The following is a 23,535-nucleotide window of genomic DNA, read 5'->3' as shown; positions in this document are numbered from 1 at the left end:
GGCTAATTCAGCAAGGAGGAATTAAAGGAATATGCAATGACTCATTAGCCAGCGGAGATGTTTTGTTGAGCATTCTCAATAAGGAATTTGGAATGCAATGAATCACTCCATGGTGTGAAGCAATTTGTCAGTCTATATCACACAGGCTATATATAAAAATTTACCCATACGTGTGTGTGTGTGAGAGAAGAGAGAGAGAGAGGGAGTGATTTGAGAGAGAGAGAAAGAAGGAAAGAGAAAGGGAAAGAAAAAGAGAGAAAATGTGAGAGAAAGAAAGAAAGCAAGAGAGAGAGAGAGAGAGAGAGACACAGAGAGAGACAGAGAGAGAGAGACAGAGACAGAGAGAGGGAGAGAGACTGAGAGAGACAGAGAGAGAGAGACAGAGTGAAAGAGAGAGAGACAGAGAGAGAGAAAGAGACAGAGAGAGACAGAGAGAGAGACAGAGACGGAGAGAGAAACAGAGAGAGACAGAGAGACAAAGAGAGAGAGACAGAGAGAGAAAGAGAGACAGAGAGACAGAGAGAGAGACAGAGAGAGAGACAGAGAGAGAGACAGAGAGAGAGAGAGACCGAGAGAGACCGAGAGAGACAGAGAGAGAGACAGAAAGAGAGAGGCAGCGAGAGAGACACAGAGAAATAAAGAGAGACAGAGAGAGAAACAGAGAGAGAGACAGAGAGAAAGAGAGACAGAGAGAGAGACAGAGAGAGAGAGAGAGAGAGAGACAGAGAGAGAGAGAGAGAGACCAAGAGAGACAGAAAGAGAGAGAGAGACAGAAAGAGACAGAGAGAGAGAGAGACCAAGAGAGACCAAGAGAGACAGAGAGAGAGACAGAGAGAGAGACAGAGAGAGAGAGAGACCAAGAGAGACCAAGAGAGACAGAGAGAGAGACACAGAGAGAGAGAGTAACAGAGGTAACAGATGTAATCCATTTCTAACAACCTGCCAGTGTGATAAAGGATGGCCCATTGTAAACATTTAGGTACTGTGGGCAAGATACTTAATTGCAATCAATGTTTATACTGCAGCAAGCATAAAGAGGAAAATCCCCAACGTGCCATCCAGCAGAGCGGCCTATGAAAATGCTCGATATAGCTCATAAAAGCGGAACATTAGGGACAGACAGCCTATAAAAGCAGCAGTTTTGAAGGCATGACTAGAAAATGCCAGCCTTCACCAAATGCTTAATAGCCTGAGCAGGAAAACATTTCACTACTCATTGACACTCAAATTGGACTCTTTTGATCTGCAGTCTATGACACAGACACATATACACACAAGAATACACCTGCATGCCCATACACACAGAGATTGATATGCTTATTTAAACACATTAGCAATATAAAGGGAATTGGGGTTAGTGGACTTTCCTGGTGATATTCACTGCTATTATACATGATTCTCTCCATTTCTTCCCATTTTTATTTCCATTTCTCCATCTTTCTCATCCTAAAAGGAGAAGAAAGGAGGAGAGTGCTTGGGCAGACGTGGGAAAGCAGTACGTGTTAGGAGAGCTGCAAGCTGCAAGGCTTGAGCCATGGAGAACTCACGTTCCTGATGGACTAACTGTTTGGCAGGTCTGATTATACTGGAGGGAGGGAGGTTAGGGAAGTGGGGGAGGAGGAGAAGAACAGGGCTCAGTCAGTGGTCCTGGTCCAGCCCTAGATGAAGTGGATAATTGAGTAGGGAACAAACACCGCCAACCAACCTCGGTAGCCCCCTTTTGAAAAGAAAGAAAAGCTAGAGAGAATGATGGAGTGAGAGAGAGGAGAGAGAGGAGAGGGGTGAGCGGGTTGAGAAGGAGAGAGAAATTCCTAGCTTCCCTCGGGGGGCAATATCTGCTATTGAAAAGCTATTAAACTTGCATTTAGCAGGATTGATTGGAAATGAAGAGGCCTATTAAAAGAGAGGGACAAGAGGACAATAGCGCGTCTCTGGCCGCCGTATGTTGCCCTCCTTTCACCAGCTTTTCTTTCCCCAGGAGAGTCCCCCCCCCCAGCCTGTCTGTTTAAGCACTCCCACCCAGAACCATTGGAGAGGGGCTTAGCACTGACTGAATAGAGCCCTCTTTATCTTCCCCCTGGCCCCCCATTCTCCTATTGAAAGAGGGGTGGGGGTGGTTGGGGGCGGGGAGAGAGAGAGAAAAAAAATTTAAAAATGAAGGAAGGTTCTTTCTTTTAAAGGAAAGATAAAGCCCTCTCTTTCTCTTCTCTTCTCTACTTAGCCAACCAACTCTGTTCTCTCTCAGCCCTCTCCTCTCTTCATATCTCCCCCAATGGTTTAGCTCTACCTCTGGAGGGGAGCCATCTACTTCCCCTGCCAGTTGGGTTTGTAATACTCAATCTCCAGCATCGTGGCACAAACAGTGGGAAACAAGGAGTCGTATTCAAACTTTATGTGTGTGTGTGTGTGCGCAGGTGTGGGTTGCGGTGCAAGTTTGTGTGTTGCGAGTGTGGGTGTGGATTCCAGTGAGTGTGATTGAAGCTTTCCGAGCGTGTGTGTGTGTGTGTGTGTGTGTGTGTGTGTGTGTGTGTGTGTGTGTGTGTGTGTGTTCGTGTATGTTTGTGTGTTCCATGTGTGTGTGTGTGTGTGTGTGTGCGTGTGTTCCCTGTGTGTGTGTCCCATCCTTAAACACAGCAATGGAACAGACAGAGGCAGGTGTCTTGGTTGACGTTGAGCAGGCTCAGACGGATGCTTCCCCTGGGACACTTAATGGAGTTTTGATTGTATAACATCCATTTTAACAAAAAGCTCCCCCAAAGAGTGGCAGATTTCTCTCCTCCACGGTGTGCCTGTTTCGTGTCACCACGCGGTGGCTGCCATATGGTCTGGGGAAAGAGTTAAATAAGTCATGAGGCAGCTGACTCTTCCTGCTCAGCTCAGCCACCATTTTAAAGGGAAAATACATATTTTCAGCCTCCTCCATCCACCCCATGTAACAACATGGCAACATGTAAACAACAGAATGAACAGGCCAGTCCATTACGGGGCCAGGCTAAATATGGCCATGCATTTGGCTCAAGCATCTCTATTAGATTATATCATTACATGTTACTCATCAAACCTCCCTCTTCTTCCATCAGCTACCCGAGCAGCCTACTTTTCCCAGCAGCCCCAAGACCAGGTAGTGGTGTCTGGTCAATCGGTGACTCTGCCCTGTGTCATCGTGGGGTACCGAGGAATGGTGCAGTGGACCAAAGACGGCCTGGCGCTGGGTGGAGAAAGAGATCTGCCAGGTATGCATCTGATCTGACCAACATCTCTCTGTGTGTCTCGCTCTCTGTCTTCCCCCTCTCTCTCTGTCTCCCCCCCCCCCCTCTCTCTCTCTCTCTCTCTCTCTCTCTGTCTTCCCCCTCTCTCTCTGTCTCCCCCCTCTCTCTCTCTCTCTCTCTCTCTCTCTGTCTTCCCCCTCTCTCTCTGTCCCCCCCCCCTCTCTCTGTCTCCCCCCTCTCTCTCTCTCTTTTTCTATCTGTGTCTTCCCCCTCTCTCTCTGTCTCCCCCTCTCCCTCTCTCTCTCTCTCTCTCTCTCTCGCTCTGTCTTCCCCCTCTCTCTCTGTCCCCCCCTCTCTCTCTCTCTCGCTCTGTCTTCCCCCTCTCTCTGTCTCCCCCTCCTCTCTCCCTCTCTCTCTCTCCACCCTCCCTCTCTCTGTCTCCCCCATCTCTCTCTTTCTCTTTGTCTTTCTCTCTGTCACACTCTAGCTCCCCTACTTCTCTCTCTCCCCCTGATCAATTCATGGTCTCATTAGGAAGCCTTGGCTCTCTGTCTGTCTGTCTACTCAAATTAATGGAGGTGGAGAGAAACAAATATACTGCAGACAGCCTCTCTACCACAAACAGACACAGAGCATTTAATTTGTTGTTTAGCATTTTGAGGCTTTTGTACCAAGGTGGATAATCAATTGGCTGGTGTCACGCGCTGACATTTAGCTGTGTTCTGGACTAGTGGGAAGGTGAATGAGGCTCGGGGTTGACCTTAGACACTACATCTTGATTTTGTCTGTGCTTTAAAGGACAGCCTCACGCCCCAATCTCACATGTAGCTGTGGCCTTCCCCTAGCCAGTCCCACGCTGCTCAGCCAACTGAACGGCTCAGTGCTTAACTGCTCATTTTGCAGTCTTTTCATTCCGGTTTGGGTTTGTTGTTCTGCTGTTGATTGTTGGGTTTGTTTTCTTGTTTTCTTTCCCATTTTCTGACTCACTGTATTCCTTGTGTTGGCTTAATGCAGGGTGGACACGCTACTCCTTAATGGGAGACCCGCTATCAGGCGAGCACAGCTTGATGATCGACTCGGCAGAGCTGGCTGATGACGCCGTGTACGAGTGTCAGGCTACGCAGGCCGGACTGCGCTCCCACCGAGCCAAGCTCACTGTTCTAGGTAAGATACACAGCTGCTGCACACACCGCACAAGGGCACACACAGACAGACACACACACACACACACGGGCACACACAGGGGCACACACACCCTGATCTGCAGGTTGGCTCTACAGAGGGAGATTGTTAAGCACCATTATGGTTCTGACAGACTTACACATGTTTAAAATGCTCACAGTTTCTATGTCTTGGGACTGTTTATGACATCACCTGCTGTTATCAACTTTCACATATAACACCTGGAAAATGTATTTACTGCCGTATATCAGCCCTGTAAATATTTTTCAAACCCAACCGAGCCAGCAAAAAAAACTATTTTCCTTCAGTATCGATAATCAAGACTGTGGAAGTCTAGGATAATGTGATTGCTGCAGTCACAAATGACTTGCGTGGACACTTAAAAAGTCAAGTTCTGCACAGTTAGCACATTTTACAGTGAGTCACAATATTTGTCAACCGTGGGGCAGCTTTTACATTAACGCAAAGTGAGTAATCTACATATTCACCAGGCATCCAGAGGTGGGGAGAGGAGGGTGGTGGTGGAGAGAGGGATGGCGGAGGGGGGTGAGAGGAGAGGGAGAGAGGCCCCTCGTGGGACTCCCAGACAGTGAAACACTGCTGGCACCTGGTGGCCGATGGGGGAACAGGCAGCAGCACATTCATTAGTCTTTACTGAACGTCTCTCTGATGATCTGGCAAATACACCCAACGAAGCAGAGAGACAGTTACAGAAGACACTGGAGCCTCAGCTCTATGCACCAACAACAAGGCTAGGCTACTGTACTGTCTCCCCACTGCCCTGCTTGTTTCTGTCATTTTATGAGCTTGTTTAAGCAGCGAGACGAGGGGGAGAAGAAAAGGCAGCGAATGAAAGGCTGGTCATGTGAATTCTGACGCCCCATGAAGAAGAACACTGCTCTAATTGGCTTGACTCAGTGTTGGGCCACGCTCCGCTCACTATCCACTTCCTCTCCTCTCCGCTCCTACGACCACGCGCAGCTCGAAAGAGCACAATGCAGCGCGGTCAATAGAGATCACATACACCCACCCAAACCCAGCTTCACAACGCCCGCACTGCACAGAGTGGAGGTGGACGAGGATGGACTGTTTGATTGGTTAGCGTGAGCCTTTGTGGACAGAAAAGGCGGTAGATGTTGTTTCCTAACACCTAGTAGAATGTCCCCATTAAGAGAGGAGCAAATCAAGCAGGGACCGGGGTGTGTGTGTGTAGGCCTGTTTCGAGAACGCAGATTCACAGAGGCTAGGGTCTTGAAGTGTGCGTGTGTGTGTGTGTGTGTGTGTGTGTGTGTGTGTGTGTGTGTGTGTGTGTGTGTGTGTGTGTGTGTGTGTGTGTGTTTGTGTGTGTGTGTGTGTGTGTGTGGTGAGTGTGGGGAAATCAATGCAGCCAGATGAGACCAAAAAAATCTGTCGCATTCAAAGGAGTCAACGACGGGAGAGCAGCCAAGGGAGTCGACATGGAAATTAAAATCACCTAGCACTCGGATTCCATTAGTGTCCGGGCCGCAGTGGCGGAAGGACCTCTGACAATTCAGATACACACACAGAAATTGGTTCAGTGGAGGGAGCAAGAGAGAGAGAGAGATAGACCGGGGCGCAGGCCTGCTGCTGTTTACGCCTGCCATTATTGCCTGGGGAGATAGACACCTTCATCAGGGGTGGCAGCGTGTGCGAAACCATGCAAATAAATGAACAAATAAGCAATTCAGATGAAACATCACTGGGCAGCAGTGGGAGTAAAAGAGTACTAATGCCAGTCTCAATGTTAAGAAGGAAAATGAAATAGCTCTTCTCTTTTTTTCTTCTCAAAGCCAAATGTTGTCGGTTTCCATTCCAGTCTACAAAGTAGAAACACACCTCGCGAACCAACACGATGATGAAAGAATATTGTTTTCTCTGTGTGCAGTGGATGAATTGATGCAGCGTTAACACATCACATTAATCTCACTAGATGTTCCTCTCATTCAGAAGTGTACTGTGTACTGTAAAAGGAGCTTTCCGTTTGGTGGGTTGTTTCTCTCCTCTAACATGAATGCGTTGTGTTTCCTCCTTCTCTCCCTGTAGTTCCCCCCACAGACCCGGTGGTGGAGGGAGGTCCTATCATACGTGTGAAGGCCCACACACCCTACAACCTCACCTGCCGCGCCTCGGGGGCCAAGCCTGCCGCCGAGATCACCTGGTACAGAGACGGAGAGGTCATGGACACGGCCATATACTCCAAGGTACAGAAAGACTACAGCATAATCAGATAACAGGTCGGGCCAGGGCAGGTTAGAGAGAGCAGGGCCATGCCCAACCTCATCAGGATCCACTAACACACACACCAGCACAGCTCAGCAGAGTACAGCAGAGCCCACCTAAGCAGGCCATGGCAGGGTACAGCAGAGCCCATCTAAGCAGGCTATGGCAGGGTACAGCAGAGCTCATCTAAGCAGGCTGTGGCAGGGTACAGCAGAGCCCATCTAAGCAGGCTATGGCAGGGTACAGCAGAGCTCATCTAAGCAGGCTACGGCAGGGTACAGCAGAGCCCATCTAAGCAGGCTATGACAGGGTACAGCAGAGCTCATCTAAGCAGGCTATGGCAGGGTACAGCAGAGCTCATCTAAGCAGGCCATGGCAGGGTACAGCAGAGCCCATCTAAGCAGGCTATGTGGCAGGCTACAGCAGAGCCCATCTAAGCAGGCTATGGCAGGGTACAGCAGAGCCCAACTAAGCAGGCTATGGCAGGGTACAGCAGAGACCATCTAAGCAGGCTATGGCAGGGTACAGCAGAGCCCAGCTTAGCAGGCTACGGCAGGGTACAGCAGAGCTCATCTAAGCAGGCTATGGCAGGGTACAGCAGAGCCCAACTAAGCAGGCTATGGCAGGGTACAGCAGAGCCCATCTAAGCAGGCTATGGCAGGGTACAGAAGAGCTCATCTAAGCAGGCTATGGCAGGGTACAGCAGAGCCCAACTAAGCAGGCTACGGCAGGGTACAGCAGAGACCATCTAAGCAGGCTATGGCAGGGTACAACAGAGACCATCTAAGCAGGCTACGGCAGGGTACAGCAGAGACCATCTAAGCAGGCTATGGCAGGGTACAGCAGAGCCCAGCGTAGCAGGCTATGGTAGGGTACAGCAGAGCTCATCTAAGCAGGCTATGGCAGGGTACAGCAGAGCCCAACTAAGCAGGCTATGGCAGGGTACAACAGAGACCATCTAAGCAGGCTATGGCAGGGTACAGCAGAGCCCATCTAAGCAGGCTATGGCAGGGTACAGCAGAAACCATCCAAGCAGGCTATGGCAGGGTACAGCAGAAACAATCCAAGCAGGCTATTGCAGGGTACAGCAGAGCCCAGCTTAGCAGGCTATGGCAGGGTACAGCAGAGCCCAGCGTAGCAGGCTATGGTAGGGTACAGCAGAGCTCATCTAAGCAGGCTATGGCAGGGTACAGCAGAGCCCAACTAAGCAGGCTATGGCAGGGTACAGCAGAGCCCAGCTTAGCAGGCTATGGCAGGGTACAGCAGAGCCCATCTAAGCAGGCCATGGCAGGGTACAACAGAGCCCATCCAAGCAGGCTATGGCAGGGTACAGCAGAGCCCAGCTTAGCAGGCTATGGCAGGGTACAGCAGAGCCCAGCTTAGCAGGCTATGGCAGGGTACAGCAGAGAACATCTAAGCAGGCTATGGCAGGGTACAACAGACCCCAGCTTAGCAGGCTATGGCAGGGTACAACAGACCCCAGCTTAGCAGGCTATGGCAGGGTACAGCAGAGCCCGTCCAAGCAGGCTATGGCAGGGTACAGCAGAGACCATCTAAGCAGGCTATGGCAGGGTACAACAGACCCCAGCTTAGCAGGCTATGGCAGGGTACAACAGACCCCAGCTTAGCAGGCTATGGCAGGGTACAACAGACCCCGGCTTAGCAGGCTATGGCAGGGTACAGCAGAGACCATCTTAGCAGGCTATGGCAGGGTACAGCAGAGACCATCTTAGCAGGCTATGGCAGGGTACAGCAGAGACCATCTTAGCAGGCTATGGCAGGGTACAGCAGAGACCATCTTAGCAGGCTATGGCAGGGTACAACAGACCCCAGCTTAGCAGGCTATGGCAGGGTACAGCAGAGACCATCTAAGCAGGCTATGGCAGGGTACAGCAGAGCCCAGCGTAGCAGGCTATAGTAGGGTACAGCAGAGCTCATCTAAGCAGGCTATGGCAGGGTACAGCAGAGCCCAACTAAGCAGGCTATGGCAGGGTACAGCAGAGCCCAGCTTAGCAGGCTATGGCAGGGTACAGCAGAGCCCATCTAAGCAGGCCATGGCAGGGTACAACAGAGCCCATCCAAGCAGGCTATGGCAGGGTACAGCAGAGCCCAGCTTAGCAGGCTATGGCAGGGTACAGCAGAGCCCAGCTTAGCAGACTATGGCAGGGTACAGCAGAGACCATCTAAGCAGGCTATGGCAGGGTACAGCAGAGACCACCTAAGCAGGCTATGGCAGGGTACAGCAGAGAACATCTAAGCAGGCTATGGCAGGGTACAACAGACCCCAGCTTAGCAGGCTATGGCAGGGTACAACAGACCCCAGCTTAGCAGGCTATGGCAGGGTACAGCAGAGCCCGTCCAAGCAGGCTATGGCAGGGTACAGCAGAGACCATCTAAGCAGGCTATGGCAGGGTACAACAGACCCCAGCTTAGCAGGCTATGGCAGGGTACAACAGACCCCGGCTTAGCTGGCTATGGCAGGGTACAGCAGAGACCATCTTAGCAGGCTATGGCAGGGTACAGCAGAGACCATCTTAGCAGGCTATGGCAGGGTACAGCAGAGACCTTCTTAGCAGGCTATGGCAGGGTACAACAGACCCCAGCTTAGCAGGCTATGGCAGGGTACAGCAGAGACCATCTTAGCAGGCTATGGCAGGGTATAGCAGCTACTCAAAATGCAGCAACTTTATCTCAGGGCAGAATACAGAAGCAGACTCTTCCTTTTCTCTGTTTTCTCTCTATTTTCTTCATTTTCTTCTCAATTTCTCTCTTTCTCTCTCAGGACTTATTTTTTCTGTCCCTACCTCCCTCTCTGCAGTCCCCCTCCCCCTTTTCACTCATACCTGAACCCCCTTCCTCTCTCCCCTACTCCCCCTCCCCTCACACTCTAATGCACTGACACTACAGCATAACTGGAGCATGCCAAAGCTCAGACAGGCATGAGCGTTTGATACAGTAGAATTTCTGCTGAGGAGAAATCACCCACAACAATGCCAAAACACAATGGGGGGACGCGCCAGAGCGTGAACCAGCCGCAGTCGGGAAAGACTCACATTTGTCATACTCTCTGACCACGCTAAACTACGCTAAACGACACATTTAAGGAGACTAGAGCCCGCAGTGGAGAAAAGGAGGGGGGCATGAGAGGAGAGAAAGAGATAGGGAGAGAGAAAGTGGGAGTAAAAGAAAGAAGGGTGGGAGATACTGAAATGCAGTTCACTGAAAGAAAGAAAACGGGTGCTTTTAGAGAGAGGGAGGGCTAGAGTAGGGGAGGGGGAGGTAGAGAGGGGGAGAGGTGGCTTGGGGCAGAGTGAGAGGTGGTGACAGGGAGTGATGCGACTCGATCTAGCGTAAAAATGCTTTTTGTGTGTCTGGCTGAGGAAGTGAACGGCCTGGTCCATTGATTCAGCTGTCTGTTTGTCCGTCCGTCCAGGGAATGGGCTCTGCTCTGCCCTTGCCCTTTTCCAGAGCTGCCTGTGAGACAACCCTCCCCCGTCCCCCCCTCCTCACGGCTACAGCCCAGAAATACAGACATAGCCACCCCTGCCATTACTGCACACTGTCTGACAGCCCTGTGTGTGTGTGTGTGTGTGTGTGTGTGTGTGTGTGTGTGTGTGTGTGTGTGTGTGTGTGTGTGTGTGTGTGTGTGTGTGTGCGTGTGTGCGTGCGTGCGTGCGTGCGTGCGTGCGTGCGTGCGTTTCTTTGTGTGTGCGTCAAAAGCGACGGGCGATATCTCCAGAATCTACCCCTTTCCTCACTTAGACGTATTGATTCCTGCGAGCAATAAATAGATCTCAAAGATGATGACAAACAAGGAGCGCTGACTGGGAGCACTCTCAGAAATGTGGGAACAGCACAATATCCCCAGGCGCATCATAAAATATATGATTTAACCGCCATGCCAATGGACTGGATGGCAATTTGAATGCCTCACACGTCAGAAAGATAGGTCCCGCAGTGTCACAAACACCTAGAGGGGGAAGACTCAGCAGGGCCTTACTATGAGCCTATACCTATTCTATACCTTATTTCCCTACTTAAACCATTTTGTCTCTTTAGGGACCAACATATATCAATTCATGGATCTAGCCCAAAAGGGGAAATAAGGACTCATAACTCCCTCTGCATGTTTAACAGCTGTCTCTTGTCTGTCTTGGCCATTGAGATGTACAGTAAACATCGTAGATGTCTTATCTCCATGTCTCTGGTCTGTCTTGGCCATTGAGATGTACAGTAAACATCGTAGATGTCTTGTCTCCATGTCTCTGGTCTGTCTTGGCCATTGAGATGTACAGGAAACATCGTAGATGTCTTGTCTCCATGTCTCTGGTCTGTCTTGGCCATTGAGATGTACAGTAAACATCGTAGATGTCTTGTCTTCATGTCTCTGGTCTGTCTCTCCTAGACGCGGATGGAGGATGGGAAGAGAGAACTGGCTGTCAGTATGCTTCCTGTGGTGCCGGAGGACAAGGACTCTGGCCGTACCTACACCTGTCGCGTCCTCAACCCCGCCGCCCCCGCCGGACTCCAGACCTCCGTCACCATCAACGTCCAGCGTGAGTGTCCTCAGTGGCACTTAGTGTCCCCTACAGTCACTCTGTAGTGTCCTCGTCCCGCGTGATGAGGACACACCTAAGCTACAACACTCTGTAGTGTCCTCGTCCCGCGTGATGAGGACACACCTAAGCTACAACACAACACTCACTCAACAAAACTCCATAGTGTCCTCGTCCCAGTGATGCAGTGATGGGGACACACTCGGGTATGAAACTCTGTAGTGTCCTCGTCCCAGTGATGGGAACACACCTTGGGTACAACACTGTAGTGCCCTCGTCCCAGTGATGGGGACACACCCAAGGTACAACACTCTGTCAGAGGATGGAGAACACAGAGTCACAGAGTCATACATTCAACTACCAACTATTAGACTTGAATACTACTTAGTATGTACTGATGTATTGTCCATGGACACTAGTATGCTAGTGTGGATATTGGGACATAGTCCTATTGGTAAATTGTATACAAATATACTGCCAATAACGACAAGGTAGTAGCCTATACACATATATCATCTATAATATATTTATTTATATACTTTAGGCATTAGTTGAGGGCTTTGGTTGAATAAATACATTTCACCCAGCACCACTTTAGAGTTAATGGAAGAGTGGTTAGTTCTGCCTTCCTGCACATGCACTCGCTCACCCTTCAATGATTCATACACTAACCTCTCTGTGACAAACACACACCCCTTCAAGTGTATTTATTTTTATTTTATTTCACCTTTATTTAACCAGGTAGACAAGTTGACAACAAATTCTCATTTACAATTGCGACCTGGCCAAGATAAAGCAAAGCAGTTCGATACATACAACGACACAGAGTTACACATGGAGTAAAACAAACATACAGTCAATAATACAGTAGAAAAATAAGTCTAAATACAATGTGAGCAAGTGAGGCGAGATAAGAGAGGTAAAGGCGAAAAAAGGCCATGGTGGCGAAGTAAATACAATATAGCAAGTAAAACACTGGAATGGTAGATTTGCAGTGGAAGAATGTGCAAAGTAGAGATAGAAATAATGGGGTGCAAAGGAGCAAAATAAATAAATTAAATACAGCAGGGGGAGAGGTAGTTGTTTGGGCTAAATTATAGATGGGCTATGTACAGGTGCAGGAATCTGTGAGCTGCTCTGACAGCTGGTGCTTGAAGCTAGTGAGGGAGATAAGTGTTTCCAGTTTCAGAGATTTTTTGTAGTTCGTTCCAGTCATTGGCAGCAAAGAACTGTAAGGAGAGGCGGCCAAAGGAAGAATTGGTTTTGGGGGTGACCAGAGAGATATACGTACCTGCTGGAGCGTGTGCTACAGGTGGTCCTAGCTATGGGTCCTAGCTCAGTGACACATACCTCCAGTGTTCACAGAGCTTCCTTTAGTACTGCTGTCCTGTTCCTTCTCCCTTGACTGACACAAATTCAGCCTTCATATACTGTAGAATCCTCCATAGTGATAGATATGACACATACTAAGTTCACCTCTCAGTAATGTTGTGTGTTCCCCTCCGTCCTGCAGACCCCCCATCAGTGACCCTGTCCGTCCAGCCCCAGACTGTCATGGAGGGAGCCAAGGTTCTGTTCATCTGCTCTGCCTCTGCCAACCCTGAGATCACAGGATACAGGTAAAAAAAACAGCACCTCAACCTACACTTTGTTGGGTTCATTTCTTTCATGAAGTCAGTGTGTGCTGCATTATTATGGAACTATTAGCCTTTTAGTTGGTCCAGTTTGGACTTTATCATTATTAACGCACATGATCTAGTGATCCAAAGTGACCTGCTAACCCAATATGTTCTGGTAAACCAAAGTGATCTTGTAACCCAATGTGATGTGGTAAATTGACCTTCTAACCCTATGTGATGTGGTAAATTGACCTTCTATCCCTGTGTGCTGTGGTAAATTGACCTTCTAACCCTATGTGATGTGGTAAATTGACCTTCTAACCCTATGTGATGTGGTAAATTGACCTTCTAACCCTATGTGATGTGGTAAATTGACCTTCTAACCCTATGTGATGTGGTACATTGACCTTTTAACCCTATGTGATGTGGTAAATTGACCTTCTAACCCTATGTGATGTGGTAAATTGACATTCTAACCCTATGTGATGTGGTACATTGACATTCTAACCCTATGTGATGTGGTACATTGACATTCTAACCCTATGTGATGTGGTGATCTGGTGGTCCAGGTGGTCCAAGGGAGGAGTCCCCATCTCGGAGGCGAACGGGGACAGCCTGGAGGTGACGGTAGACCACTCGTACTTCACAGACCCTGTCTCCTGTGAGGTGTCCAACTCAGTGGGCAGCACCAACGTCAGCACCCTGGTAGATGTACAATGTGAGTGGAGCACATCAGTGTATCATAGTACTAGTAGCCTATAGTGTAATCTGAGTAGTGTGTCTGTGAACACGTTCACCCTCGTCACAAGAGTTATTGTGTCTTTGGAGGATACTGTGTAATGTGCTTTGTGCTTTGAAAATGGCTTAGTGGATATGATAAAGTCATACTGAATTGAATGGTGAATAAGGGCTGTACTAGTTCTGATGGTGTCCTGGGCTCCTCTACAGTTGGTCCCAGGCTGCTGTCGGAGCCCAAGCCCATGAACGTGGACATTGGGATGGACGCTGCCTTCACCTGCACCTGGACAGGCAACCCTCCCCTTACCCTTGCCTGGACCAAACAGGGCTCAAGCGTGGTAAGACAAGTAGCTCAATCAATACTTATACTGTGTGTGCGTGTTGGTGTGCGTGTTTGTGTGCGTGTTTGTGTGTGTGTGTGTGTGTGTGTGTGTGTGTGTGTGTGTGTGTGTGTGTGTCGGACGTGAGTGTGTAATGAGAGAAAGCCCTCAGACATCAGAACTAAACCTTCAGAGGCAGTGTGTGTGATAACTGTCAGGTTCTCGCACTGCTGACAGCAGGGGAGGTGACACTCTGTCATAACAACATGACCACTAAATCAATCACATCCACAGTTGAGACACACTAGTTAAAAACCAGCCGACACATTTCACATCCCACTCTGAGAACAGCTTCTCAAACCGCTCCTCAACCCGGACCAAGACACAACACAAAGAACATCTAGGGAGGAATATGTGAGGTAGCTTACAAACAGCCCAGTTCCACCTTTAGTTTGCGTCATCCTAGTTCAAGGTCTCCCACCCCACCCCAGGCAAGACTATCAGCGCTATCTCCAGGGAGCCTCTCTCCCGGTGTTTAATCGAATTTCAGAGGCAGCTTTTGCTAAAAACGCCACCGCTAAAGAGAAGAGAGCTGCAGGACAGCAGGCGATGCTGTAAAAGCCACGCTGTCATCTCCATCTCCCAGACTGAACCAACGCTCTCCGGAAGAAAAGAACAGGCGGTGCTCTCTAATCCACACGCACCGCGGCCACCACGCCTCACACAGCTACCAGTAATGGATTCATTAGGTTACTCTCTAATTGTGGTTGAATAAAAAATGGTGAGTGGGAGTGAAAGGACGGAGGGAGGGAGAGGAGGGGCGTAGAGGGAGAGGAAATTGATTAATCACAGCTTGATAGAATGGTGGGATCAATGAGCTAACGAGTGCGCAAGTGTAGAGGGAACTGTAGCAGCCTCTAAAGGCTACGGCCCACTCACACCATGATAACGTTATGCTCTGCCGGCAACCTTTAATTAGGACAATCTCCACAGCAGCATGGTCACTCCAGAGGTGCCTGGCTGTAGCTGGAGTCTGTGATTAAAACCACAGTGTTGTCACCACCATGAAATTAAACTGAAACTGTTCGGCCACATTGGTGCTGCTGCAACAACTTCCCCCTCTTATCCCTCCTGTCCACCCCTCTCTCTCTCTTTTCCCCCCATCTCCCTCCACTCCACTCCTCTCCCTTCCCTCCTCTCCCTCCCCTCCCTCCCCTCGTCTCCCTCCCACCTCTCCTCTCCCTCTACAGGTGCTCAGTAATGGCAACACCCTGCAGCTGAAGGCTGTCACCCAGGAGGATGCTGGGACGTATACCTGCAAGGCCATCGTCCCCCGCATCGGGGTGGCTGAGAGGGACGTCACGCTCACTGTCAACGGTAAGTCTCATATGAGTCTCAATAGTCTGAAAATAGGGCTAATTCAATACCACTTTCTTTTAGATTAAAGATAAAGAATATTAAAGATGCACATTTGGTATTATCTAAGAAGAATGTTTACTCAAGCATTATATGTGTCAACCATCTGACAATGCATCTGTGTTTAATTTGTCTCAAAATCTCCCTCTTTCTGTCCCCGACATCTCTCTCTCTCTCTCTCTCTCTCTCTCTCTCTCTCTCTCTCTCTCTCTCTCTCTCTCTCTCTCTCTCTCTCTCTCTCTCTCTCTCTCCAGGCCCACCTATCATTACAGCAGACGCCACACAGCACGCTGTCAAGCACTCCAAGGGCAAGCTAGAGTGCCTGGTGGGAAACAGCCCCTCGCCTGACAAGATTGTAAGTGAGCCTCTTGTCTTTTCCTGTCTTTCCTCTTTCAATGTTGTGTGTGTGTGTGCATGCATGTGCTCGCGCACACATGCGTGTGCACATTTAATACACACTGAATCCCCCACCTTCACACACACACATCATCCCTTCACCACTCAATGGGGATGAGGGAGAGAGAACAGAAAGGTAACTAGAAAGGGGGGCCGGCCCTCCTGCAGGCTGCAGCCTAACCGCACGGCTCAATTAGCGCTGCATCCATCAGGCCTGACCTGTCAGGTGACCCTGGGTGCGTGGGCAGCTCTGACAGAGGATAATTAGGGTCTGAGGGGGAGTGAAAGGCAGGCACCCCGTAGACCTTACCTAGCAGCAGGAGAGAAGCTTCAGCACCGACAGGAGCATCTTACACAGCCTCACAGGTCTGGCAGGGCTTAGAGGCTGACAGGGCTTACCTCCAGGGTAAGACGTAGGAGGCAATTTAGACGTACGGCCCTTAGCAATGTCAGCCAGGTGGATGGAGAGGGAGGAAAACAGAGAGAAGGAGGGAGGGTGGTTGGTTAGAAGGTACCTGTGATTGATCTAAGCATGGGTAGTAGTGGTTGATCTGAGTTCTGACAGCGCTGCTAGCCACTCACTTGTTGTTCATCTCCCATCTTTCTCACTAGGTGTGGACATTTGGAGACGTGACCCTCTCCTCGGGCTCCTCCGGTCGTTTCTCTGTCCAGACGGTGACCAGCGACCATGGGGTCCTGTCCTCCCTGGTCCTGTCTGAGACCCTGGCCCAGGACTTCCTACTCCGCTACAACTGCACCGCATGGAACCGCTTCGGTACAGGCACCGCGCTGGTCACCCTCAAGGAGCAAGGTACGGGTAGGAACTGGACAGGGGTCCTTATTATCTATGATCTCACACAGTCAGCATGACCAATCTCACTAAGACGAGCACTGTGGAGAGACGGTGCTGGGAAGAGAGAGGGGTTAGATGAGGTCAAAGCAGAACTCCAATTGAGTGCTTATCTTAATTATACCATTTTAATCAATATCATTTAATCAGCAGATGGTGGGCCTTAATGAATACATTGGGCCATATAACATAGATATTGATTGGGGACTAAAGTCAATTAGATCAGGGCACAGGTGTCCTGGGGCCGAGCCGCCAGCGGTCCCTTAGCTCCCTCTCTCTCTAAGTGTGTGAGAGCCACCCTCTTCAAATTTACTTAAATGACAATTTACTTACTCACACACACACATACATGCACACACACACACACTCTGCACACTGGAGTTGGCGGAGGTAAGGAAGGAAGGCCTTTGTTGCAGTAGACACCAAAAATAAGGTCCTCGCCAGCAATTTACATCAAGGCAGCTCAGCCGGGGTCTCGGGAGAGTTGAGTGGTGCGCCGTATCTCTCTCCTGGAATCTCTAATTAGATTACTGTCTATTGCTTCATTGCATGTCAGGCCTTGTTACCCTTCTTCCAGAGAGATTAGACACAATAGCCGAGGCTGTGGGGACGCAGGGGGCTCTAAGTGTGTGTGTGTGTGTGTGTGTGTGTGTGTGTGTGTGTGTGTGTGTGTGTGTGTGTGTGTGTGTGTGTGTGTGTGTGTGTGTGTGTGTGTGTGTGTGCGTGCTTCTGAGGGACCATGAGGCTTACTGCAGATGAATTTATATAGGAGCAGGCGTTGGCAGAGATTAGTTGGGGGGGAATGAGTAGAGTGGCGTTAGAAGAGGAGACTGGATCTGGTCCTGCCTGTATCGCTCTGATCAGTAGCAAGGTCCTGACTCTTTTCTCTTTTCCTCTCTCTCCTCACAGAGGCCCTGCCCATGCTGATCATCATTGGGGCGGCGGTGGGCGGAGGGTGTGTCCTGCTCATCTGTGTCGTCACCCTGGTCTCTCTCTGCTGCAGGCACACCGGGAAAGGTGAGGTCGAAGGTCAGATATGGGGCATGCCGGGGTTGGGCTACATTCCATGTCAACTCACCCTATTCAAGGAAATGAATTGACATTCAGTAAATGACTATTCACTCAATATTTTTCAATCGTTGTGAACTGACTGATTTGAAATAGAATTGACCCCAAATCTTAGTGATGCATGGTTAGTTTCAACTTCATGAAAGGAGCACAATCAAATCCTTTTCTATAAAGGCAACAGGCATGAAAAGCAGTTTTAGAATCATTTCTAAATCACCTGTCTCTTTTGAATCCTCACAGGTAAAAAGTGCACACGCCTCTCAAAGAGTGACATCAGAGTTCAGATTGTGCACAGTGACCACAATGCTACCCGTGGCAACGATGATGAGGAGGATGTCAAGGAGCCCATGGTAAATGCCTCCGTTCAATCACTTTCAGTAGGTTTTCAAATACCTTTTCATCCTTTTCATCTTTATACAGTATATTACTGTGATTATGTGATGATATACAGTACAGTCATTTTGTTGTGCTCATGTTGGTCTAAGATGTTCCACCTTTATAATTGTAGGGCCTGTTGTTTCCCCCTCAGGCCCCCAACAGCAGTGAGTCTCCTGGGACATCCCGGACAGAACACAGTGACCTGCTGGAGGAGGACGAGGACGAGAGGTCCGACATCAAGGTAAAAACCGTAAGGAGAAACACTCACTTATACAATGTTTCATGCATGGGAAAAATTGCAATCATTCGTTGAGCATTTGTTGCATGTGCTGTTTTGCTGGGTGTTTTGAAAAAGTCTGAAATCTCTATATACATACTGTATCTTTAAAAGCGGTTGAACAACTTAACACCCTGTTGTTATTTCCTCTCCCCTCAGGACCCCACTAACGGCTACTACAACGTGCATGCTCACGAGGACCGGGTGATCCGCAGTGGTTTCTCAGATTACGTGCCCAACCCCCGTCCTGTCTACACGCCATCCCAGCTGCCCTCCCCCAGCCCGCTGTACGGCCAGCACACAGTGGTGGCAGCCACACAGCCCCGCATCTACGACTTCTCCCATCGCTACGCCACCACCACAGGGGCCCGCTCCACCTACGAGCAGCAGCAGGCAGCGGCAGCCCAGCCCGGAGCCATCTACCCCACCGACCCTGTCTACAGTGGCTCTGCCTACCTGCCCACCGCCACCACATACGGCCGAGCCTTCACCAGCTACGTCAAGCCCGCCTCCTACGAGAAGGTGGACGCCTACGATCAATCAGACCAGGCTAGCAAGGTGTCTAGCTCCTCTCGTTTCTCATATGCATCATCGCAGGTCTCCTCCCAGCAGTCCGACTACGGAAGGCCGTCACAACGCATGCAGACTCACGTCTGATTTGACAACGGAACAGGGGGTGGAGGTCGAAGGGCCATGTAAAGAGGAAGCATTTGTCATCTCTATAGGAGGTGTGGCCAGACTAACATGAGGAGAGAGGACTGGTTGGTTGGTCCTTCTCCTGGACACGTTTTGGAAGGAGATGTAGGTGACATGGATTGCCTTCCTTATTTGTTATTCAGTTGTCATTCTGGGATTGAATGGTCCCAATGGAGTCCCAATGGAGTCAATGATTGTGATGTGCCACTCACATTCCCTATCAATAAATAATCTACTACAGTGTCTGCTACTTCAAAGATGAGCCTGCTATTCTGTCATGGCACTGGTTTTGTTTTACCAGTGAGGGGATGGGAGGAAATCACCAGACAGGTGCATCTCATGACTTTGGGTGGCCTAAACTAACTGGATTTTGGAGCCTAGCTAACATTTCTCAAAAAGAACAGACTCCTCAGACAAATAGAACTTGTAACAGACTATGAACAAATAAAAAACACAGATATATTCATTTAAAATAAAAAAAGAGTCAACACATTGTGGTCATTTGGTGTTTGTCGGCATGTGAAAGGAGTTCTAAGCACATTCGTGTCTCTCTATCCATTTAAAGAAGCCTGAGCTCCACAATGGCAGCCATAAACCGTTCTGCAAAACAATACGTTTGGCTTGGGTATGGGTTATCTGGGAGTGAAAGCAGAGTGAGGTATGGAGAGAATGTGTATCCTGGCCTTCACCTAATAGAGAGACAGCCTCTGTGTTATTGTTCTACCCTGGAGGACAAGAAAAGGAAATGGAAAAACCCAAAGATGGTGAGCTACAGTACATAGCAGTGTATTGAAAGAGTTAGGGATAGAGATGAATTCCTCTGGGTACTGTATTACTTCTGTGTTTGCCAGATTGTTCTGGAAATAGTCTCCATTTAACAATCAGAGAATGCAGTTTGTAAAATGGTGGCAATCTTGAACTTGAATAAGCTCAAGGTGCAGTCTCAACAGGCTAAGATGGGTTCTACTTGTGAAACTGTCCCTCTTCAGACACCATCCACACACCAGTCTTTATGACACAATCAAGTAGCTTCAATGTTTACAAAAACACAGTACTACCCTGAAATACTGACTAGATCCCATTCTTTCTCTGTTGCATGCAGATGATGTGTCTAGTGAAACTCTTCAGCATTTCTTTTCCATGTCCATTATGCTTGTTTGAGAGACTGCTTACTGCACCTGGTCTCGGTTGCATTCCGGTTCTGGACACTACTGGAACCCTGTACTGCCATTTTGTGTCGAGAGCCGCGCTACTGGTCAGTCGGCCCAATTGGAGAACAAACGTCACTAAGTGAACCAAGTGATTTAAAAACAAAAATCATCGCTCGTCTTTATTTTTATATAAGCCTTAATGTACAGCTTGTAAGCTGCTTTACTGTAAAGTATCTTTATATTATATATACATATAAATCTATATCTTGATTGATTTTATTTGGGTCCACAATTTCTCTCCTTCTGTTCCGTTGTTCATCAATCACTGAATGCAGAAAGATGAACTATGCTTTTTGGGAACACAACTAATTGCCATTTGTTGGTTTGGTTCATTTTGTTTTTTTTAATAATGTATTAAGGATTTTATTTGCTAAAAATGAGCTATTGTTGCTTGTAACTTTGTATACATATTTATATTTAAATAAAACCATTTCAGATAAAGACCAGCGTGGTTTGAGTACTGTACTGTACGTTGGCACGGTGAGGAGAAGCAGTGTGTGTGCACGTCATGGGGGAACAGGTACAAACAAAGCTGCTTATGTACCGAAGTTGATGAATACATAAATTAGCAGCGCTGTCTATGTTGATTCTCCTATTCCCGTGGTGGAGCGTAGCTTTTAATGAAGACAGATGTGATTGTAGATCTCCTACTGTCTGTGTATCCACCTCCTTACACCCACACGCCCAGCTCCCCTGGAAACAAGATATTGCTGTGACAAAGCTAGGTATGTGACAATATCAGCTTGTCTTGTCACCTCGGTCTCGTTACATCTCGTCTCCAGGTAGACATGCTAGTCACAGCAGGGAGGAGATGAGTGCTATGAGAGCTCCACATTCATTACAGTCTGCCGTGTAAAAGGACATGGCCCCACAATAGACTCATAATACTTACTATACAATAACTATTATAGAGACACGAGTCAGTCAATGACAAATGAAGGTAATTGACATACAGAAGATTCAGGTAAAGTATGTTTATTGTGTAGGATTCATAAATCTTTTATAGAAAAATGAGGCATACAAACAAAATTGAACAGTAGAAAAGGAATGTGTCCACAATCCAATATAAATGTTACCTTTATTTAACTACACACAGTAACAGCTCACATTTATTATTTAAAGAGTCGCTTTTGGCCCCTTCAACCCCTGTTCTGAAACATACCTTTATACACTCCATATTACCCAGCATTGTGCCAATGTTAGGGACCATAGAAACAAATAGCCCAACATCATCGTCAACCTTTAACAATTTAAATATTTTCAGCACTTCAACATTTACAAACAACGGAGAGCTTTAGGTTTCGAAGTCACAGTAAATGTACAAATACAAACACAAGCCAAAATAGAGTGAAAGAAAACCAATGAAGAATCTGAACAGTTAAAAGCAGGACCAGGATTGTCCAATAAAAAGTCCACTGTTTGAGAGGGGTGAGAAGAACTCATTGTGTTGCTCCGTGCAAACAGCTAAACCCAATTGATTTTCTTGAGCTGCCGTGCGTAGGGGAGTGAAGACCCGCATCACCCTCAGCTCAACTGGCAAATGGAGACCATTTTAGCTAGCCTGTATATGGGGTTCTCCTAGAATACTAATATGAGGGAAATGGCCGCAGCATCTATAGAAATTGATAGGAACCTCCGAATTGCACTGTGCCCATTGACCCTCAGAGGGGAAGAGGTGAAGCGAGGTTTTACTCTGGTCAAAATCTGTCCATGAGGTGTCGAATTTGGTCAACAAACATTTATTGCTAATTTGCTACATGATGCTTATTTGATAAAATATAAGTGTTGTATTAGTTAGATTATTACGAATGCACTAATATAAGTGGAAGCATGTGGCCTTTCTGCAACTTACCCCAAAACAACTTTATATCGGAGTTGTGCCTGTTGTCACAGAGGACTCATCATAGATAGAACCCGTTTATCATATTGAGGGCTTCCACCATTTTAAATTAGTCAACTGGGTGGAGATTCTAGAGTTGGGAGCAGTCAGCCAATGAAGAAGAAAATGGACTACTTTAAAATGTAGATAGCTAGGGTTGAGCAGTATACCGTATCCCGGGGTATTTAGAAATACGCTCGGTATGATTTTTCAACACAGTTGTTTTTGAAAATGTGTACTTTTTAAATAAATATCTGCATTCAACTTATGCACTAGGTAATAGATCAAGCAGATCGCAGTTATCATTTCCCCTTACATTATGTTTCACTCTGTGTGCAATAAAAATATTTTTAAAAAGCAGATATTGAATATCCCCTTGAGCATGGTGATGTTATTAATTACACTTTGGATGGTGTATCAATTTTTTTTTATTTTTTTTATTTTACCTTTATTTAACCAGGCAAGTCAGTTAAGAACAAATTCTTATTTTCAATGACGGCCTGGGAACAGTGGGTTAACTGCCTGTTCAGGGGCAGAACGACAGATTTGTACCTTGCCAGCTCGGGGGTTTGAACTCGCAACCTTCCGGTTACTAGTCCAACGCTCTAACCACTAGGCTACCCTGCCACCCCCAGTCACTACAAAGATACAGGTGTCCTTCCTAACTTAGTTGCCAGAGAGGAAGGAAACAGCTCAGGAATTTCACCATGAGGCCAATGGTGACTTTAAAACATTTAGAGTGATAGGAGTGATGGCTGTGATAGGAGAAAACTGAGGATGGATCACCAACATTGTAGTTAGTCCACACTACTAACCTAAATGACAGACTGAAAAGAAGAAAGCCTGTACAGAATACAAATATTGGAAAACATGTATCCTGTTTGCAATAAGGCACTAAAGTAAAAGTGCAAAAAAATGGCAAAGAAATGAAATGTATATCCTGAATACAAAGAGTTATGTTTGGGACAAATCCAACACTGGGTAACACTTCATATTTTCAAGCATCGCAGTGACTGCATCATGTTATGGGTATACTCGTGTAACAGTTTAGCTTCCATCCCTCTCCTCGCCCCTACCTGGGCTCGAACCAGGGACCCTCTGCACACATCAACAACAGCCACTCTCGAAGCATCATTACCCATCGCTCCACAAAAGCCGTAGCCCTTGCAGAGCAAGGGGAACTACTTCTAGGTCTCAGAGAGAGTGACGTCACCGATTGAAACGCTATTAGCGCGCATCCCGCTACCTAGCTAGCCATTTCACATCGGTTACACTCACCCCCCTTTTGATGACCTCCTTTTCAGAAGCAACCAGTGATCCGGGACACGGCACCAATTAACAGTTTAGCTTCCGTCCCTCTCCTCGCCCCTACCTGGGCTCGTACCAGGGACCCTCTGCACACATCGACAACAGCCACCTTCGAAGCATCGTTACCCATCGCTCCACAAAAGCCGCGGCCCTTGCAGAGCAAGTGGAACAACTACTTCAAGTTCTCAGAG

General features: G+C 48.1%; 1 protein-coding gene across 11 annotated transcripts in view; it reads left to right on the top strand.

The window, feature by feature from the left end:
* Positions 1–20,601, top strand: part of LOC139390292 (kin of IRRE-like protein 3) — a 47,347-nt gene extending 26,746 nt beyond the window's left edge. Inside the window, exons 2-15 of one of the 11 annotated variants that reach the window (XM_071137526.1) lie at positions 3,081–3,233; positions 4,224–4,373; positions 6,456–6,613; positions 11,038–11,188; positions 12,702–12,807; positions 13,377–13,525; positions 13,756–13,883; positions 15,116–15,242; positions 15,536–15,636; positions 16,290–16,488; positions 17,437–17,544; positions 17,836–17,972; positions 18,125–18,214; positions 18,410–20,601. In XM_071137526.1, coding sequence (XP_070993627.1) covers positions 3,081–3,233; positions 4,224–4,373; positions 6,456–6,613; positions 11,038–11,188; positions 12,702–12,807; positions 13,377–13,525; positions 13,756–13,883; positions 15,116–15,242; positions 15,536–15,636; positions 16,290–16,488; positions 17,437–17,544; positions 17,836–17,972; positions 18,125–18,214; positions 18,410–18,907 — 2,255 coding nt within the window. In that variant the 3' untranslated portion in view covers positions 18,908–20,601. Of the gene's footprint in view, positions 1–3,080; positions 3,234–4,223; positions 4,374–6,455; positions 6,614–11,037; positions 11,189–12,701; positions 12,808–13,376; positions 13,526–13,755; positions 13,884–15,115; positions 15,243–15,535; positions 15,637–16,289; positions 16,489–17,436; positions 17,557–17,835; positions 17,973–18,103; positions 18,224–18,409 lie in introns of all 11 variants that reach the window. The other 10 variants (XM_071137527.1, XM_071137525.1, XM_071137524.1 and 7 more) reach the window with 10 other exon arrangements.
* The last annotated feature ends 2,934 nt before the right edge of the window (positions 20,602–23,535 follow it).

This window comes from Oncorhynchus clarkii, chromosome 3, assembly GCF_045791955.1.
Source record: "Oncorhynchus clarkii lewisi isolate Uvic-CL-2024 chromosome 3, UVic_Ocla_1.0, whole genome shotgun sequence".
In the NCBI taxonomy this organism is placed as follows: Eukaryota; Metazoa; Chordata; class Actinopteri; order Salmoniformes; family Salmonidae; genus Oncorhynchus; species Oncorhynchus clarkii.
This window is presented reverse-complemented; position numbering and strand designations above follow the sequence as displayed.